At 39.0% G+C, this 4859-nt stretch overlaps 1 protein-coding gene across 1 annotated transcript in view; it reads right to left on the bottom strand.

Moving 5' to 3' along the window:
- Positions 1 to 4809, bottom strand: part of ANAPC7 (anaphase promoting complex subunit 7) — an 8357-nt gene extending 3548 nt beyond the window's left edge. The window contains 8 exon segments of the mRNA XM_010289495.1: positions 2 to 65; positions 482 to 599; positions 871 to 1013; positions 1130 to 1283; positions 1532 to 1643; positions 3414 to 3533; positions 3918 to 4138; positions 4671 to 4809. Coding sequence (XP_010287797.1) covers positions 2 to 65; positions 482 to 599; positions 871 to 1013; positions 1130 to 1283; positions 1532 to 1643; positions 3414 to 3533; positions 3918 to 4138; positions 4671 to 4809 — 1071 coding nt within the window.
- Between the last annotated feature and the right edge of the window lie 50 nt (positions 4810 to 4859).

The following is a 4859-nucleotide window of genomic DNA, read 5'->3' on the forward strand; positions in this document are numbered from 1 at the left end:
GCTGGATAGCTTTAGCTCCTAAGTATAAGGCACGAGAGTATCGTTTACTGTAGAAACTATGACACCTATGGAAAGACAAGAGGGATTGTAAACATGTATTTCCTGTGGTGCCTGTGCACATTCATAGAGGTTTAAGAGAAGAAAAAAAAGCCACAAAGAAATTACAGGCAACTGTTGAACTTCCTGCATTTGAAGTTAAGACTATACATTCAGGAAAAAAACCTCTTCAGGAATTTAGGAAAAGAAAAAGCAGTATTACATACTGCTTACGTGACACAAAGGTGCAGTAGCTCTAATAGGTTTAAACACACAGAAAACCACCAAAATAGGTATTTACAGATAGCTAATTTAAGATACCCCAAGAACAGAATAGACAGGATAGAAAAGCACCTTCTGAACAAAAAAGCTGAATCCACCGTATCAACTGTAATCCACTGCGTGCAGCAAATCAAGAGTTGAGGTAAGAAAGGAAACAACTTACCCAGATACCACCCAGGGTTCCGCATGTTGATCAGAAATATTGAAGAGACGGCAGCCCAAGTTCTCCACATCCTCTAGTCGACCTTCACGTGCCAATAAATAACCATATACATCCATCCCTAAAGTGAAACGTTTGAAGATCAATCGTTAAGAAATGGTAAGTTCATTCACAACAAGAAAAAACAAAAACAAAGCCACAAACACCTACTTTAAACTATGCAACTACCAGTAATGGTTCAAGATACACAGCTTCTAAATGTAAATTCTGAATTGAAACCAGGTACAACAACATACAATATTCCACTGCATGCTTGACTGCATGTAGCTGCTGCTCTAATGTTACTCATCAGATCATTACACTACGTAAAATACCTTCTAGGCTTTACTCACCTTTTATTAGGTATGGATCCAGCATTTGTGCTTGCTCAAATTTTAGAATAGAGTTTTTATTATCTCCGGCTCTGAAATACAGGTCTGCTAAGCTCCCTAGTAAGTCTACATTATCCCTCAGCAATGACTTTTTCTCTAAAGAGCTTTAAGAGGGGGGAAAAAAAAAAAGCCTGTTATTTATATAATGCCATTTAAAATATAAATTATATACAAATATTAATATATTAATTTCAGTACATCATGCTCTTTGAACTCTTACCAGATGGTATTTATTGCTCTTGTGTTATCTCCAGTATGCACAAAAGCATATGCCTTGATCCAAACTGAAAGCCAATCCAAGTTAGGAATACTCTGAATTACGTTGATTGTCATAGAGGCCACTTCCGCTCCTTTCACCGACAGCGAGAGCAAGCCTATTCAGAATGATATATACATCAATTTCAGCCACCATAAACTGCTTTTAATACAAATTAATTGTCTGAAGACCAGAAACTCCATCCCTTGACAAGCATAAACAAGCAGCTTGTTACAACGCTTTCTATAATTTGCATAACATAAGCATTACATATTACATGCAAATACAAGACAGTTACCTCATCCCAAACACAATTCAAATTATAATACTGTTTATTACTGAAATACTAACTGTGCAGACACCTACCTAGTATGGCATCAAGTGCTAAAGGGCACTGTCTCAGTACTTCTTTGTAGCTTGTAACAGATGAGCGTTCTTGACCTGCTTTCTTGTATAGATTTGCCAACATCATATTGATCTACAAGCAACAGAAATGTTGGTAGAGTCAAGTATGAGAAAGAAGAAAGCCTCACTAAGAAAGGTCACAACTCTGTCTCCCAGCACACCTCCCTCCCTCCTTTTCTGGGCAGAAGACAAAATAACCTGCCCTTCTTCCAAGATCACTATAACCTACCATATAGTATAAAATTAAACTTGTTTCTTCTTTCTGAGTCTTACATTCTTTTATATTTCCATAGTGCACCTTGAAATCTCAGTGTTTTGCATATACGAAGACAAAAGATGGGCAAGCATTTATACACGAGGCCAAGAAGGACCTGTCTATCGATTACATTAGCCTTCTTTCAGTTGATCTCTTCATATCAGTGGAAGCACCTGAGAGAATTAGCTTAGGAAGGCAGAGAAAGTTTCCACTTAGCTTCTGAATGAAGCCACAATTGATGAAAGAACAGAAATTATTTGAGCTCTACACAACACAAGTAGCTGGTTTCTGCTACAATACTTTATTTTACTAATGTATATAGGTAAAAAGCTTGCTCTTCTCAATCTTTTCTTCTTTCTCTGTTCCGTAAATTGTTCTTTAAACAGAACGCATTGAGGTTACTTGTACAGCGTTAGCACAATATAGGTGTTAACATGAAACACAGCTGATTGACCTGATGTGTTAATCGTTTAAGCCCTTACGACATAACACAGCCAGCAAGGAAAGACTCGACATATTTGGCACTGCAGACCACAATGGGCTTTAAATATTTAACGTTACCTAAACTGTTATTAAAAACGATGAAAATATTTTAGAAGATGGAGCACTAGCATTCCTTCTACTTGCCAAAGTCTTCAGCCGTTCAAGGACCTTACATTGCTCAAGTTATACACTGAGACGTGAAACTATTCCATGCACATTCTGGGTTCAAGAATATATTAAAACACTTGCTCAGTTTGAGCAATCACAATTTAGCAAGTTATGGTGACTGGCTAATAGTGAAAACAACACACAACAGCCAACTTTGTGAGACAGCTAGTCTCTCCTTCAGCTCTAGCAGGTGACAGCGTGTCGTTCTTGTCCAGTGATACATAGCTCTTCCACAGAGGCTAGGACTCCACTTTGTGGCTATAGCCAGGCAAAGTACATTAATTTAAACAATTGTTTTGGCTCTCACATTTAGATGTTTGACTCAGAACTGCAGAGGATTATTCAGTCAGGTACCTGGTAATCGCCTACTAACTTGCAGTAGCTCAGCTTTTTGCAATTGCACAAGTTTTTTTCCTGGTAGATGTGGTCCACATTGCTTTTGTTGAGACCGTCCATTATTCTTTGCCCTATGAAAGCTACTCACAATATACAAAAAAGAACTATTGAATGGATGACACAGATTCCAAGCCTTATGTACAGGTATACATATACTTTAGAAATGTCTAGAATAAAAAAAAAAAAGTCTTCATCCTTGTACACAAGCAAAATCCTGTACCTGCCATGTGCAGTACTAAAGAGTTAACCAGGTAATTCACACCAATAAAGATGCACACAAACATTTAACTCTTTTCACTTTTTTTGAATTCTTTCTAACAGAAAGAATACTGAATTTGTATTTGCCAAATAAAGGCCAAATAAACTAAGCTAATTTAAACATAGGAAGTGTTTCCAAACACCATTTAAGTAATACAAAAGCAAACACCAAGACACAATGCCATTATACCAATAGGCTACTTTCTTTTTTGACCAGATACTGGCCTATAGATTCAACATATGCTGAGCAAGGACTTGTGACAGAAGTCCACCAGAACTAACCTTTGGGGTCCTCTGTCTGGAAGGAATCCCATCAAGAATAGCAATGGCATCTTTATCTTGCTTCAGCATTGTATAACATTCAGCCATTTTATATTTCACTTCAATTTCAGATGGTAAACACTGAAATAAAAAACAAACTTTAAAGTACACTGCTGTTTTAGTCAAGTAAAAAACTGAATAAAGTTTCCTCATTAAATGCTTACACTATGTTGAAAAAAACTAGTGCAATAAAGTGAACAATGCAAGCTACTGCTAGCTCATATGATTCCTGTCTTCAAATTAAAAGCATGAACTACACATACACAAAAATCTCATGTTCGAGACCGTATTAAGTTTTGCATTAGAAAACACCACACTGATATTTCTAAAATGAATTAGCCTCGAATGTCAGGTTTATTTGATATGATGAATCCAAAATCTAATGCTACAATATTGAGTCAGCAACATTAATTGTAAGGCGGAACATGATCATTTTATGCAGCACATTAGTCAATTTTTAAATACCTGGCTTTGGGGAGTTGATGCAGCATTCCCAGTAGAAGGTCTTACTTTTGAAGTTTTACTTAACGCCTTTTTCTGCTGCAAGGCCATTGTATACTTACTTACAGCATTTCTGTATTCTTTATCATGGAAGAGAGAGTCTGCATGATATACAAGGAGCTGGTATTTCTGAGATGGTGAAAATAGTTCCCTAGAAGAAATGCAAACAGAAAGGCTGAGATCAGCTGACTGCGTAAGAATGAAAACCTTACAGACCCGAAGTATTTGTAGCTTTGGTTTGTCTGGCTTCAACTTCCAACAGCTGCTGCTTCTTTACCACACTGGAAGGGCCCTTGGCTAACAGGTACTACCTCCTCCCAAAGGGATCAGTAATAGCCACTCCTGACACCTCATCAGTAACAACAGCTTACGCTTAGCTGCTTGGACCGCTTTCCATAATGGAGCGGCCCCCATCCTCCCCGTAACAATCCACATGTTGTCAACGTCCATTAAAGCACATTTTGTTTGAATGGACTCAAGCTTCCAAGGCAACCCAGCTCCTTGTACAGCTATCCTGGTCCTAATCCACATGTTCCTGCATTTTACAAACTCCCTTTACAACACTTCCAGTACATTTGCTCTAAAGTCAGCGTTTCAGAAAGAGATTTTGGCTTTAATTAGTACCTCAAACCCTATCCAAAATGTAAAATGTACCCTTACAGGGAAATCCTGAAAAACAAAGAGAATCACTTGAGTCGGGGAAGAGCCATGACCTACACAGGGCACCCCTGTGAGGAGAAAATCGCTGCATCTCTGCCAGGACGCTCATGCTGTACCGTGTACCCCAAAGCGTACACGCTGCGCTGCTCGTGCGGCAGCCCGCACGGCGAGGCGCGCTGACAGAGCCGGGCTCCATCCCCCGCAGGGCCGGGGCCAGGAACCCGGGGTCCGCACCACAGAGCCTGG

Source organism: Phaethon lepturus, unplaced genomic scaffold (genome assembly GCF_000687285.1).
Source record: "Phaethon lepturus isolate BGI_N335 unplaced genomic scaffold, ASM68728v1 scaffold34690, whole genome shotgun sequence".
Lineage (NCBI taxonomy): Eukaryota > Metazoa > Chordata > Aves > Phaethontiformes > Phaethontidae > Phaethon > Phaethon lepturus.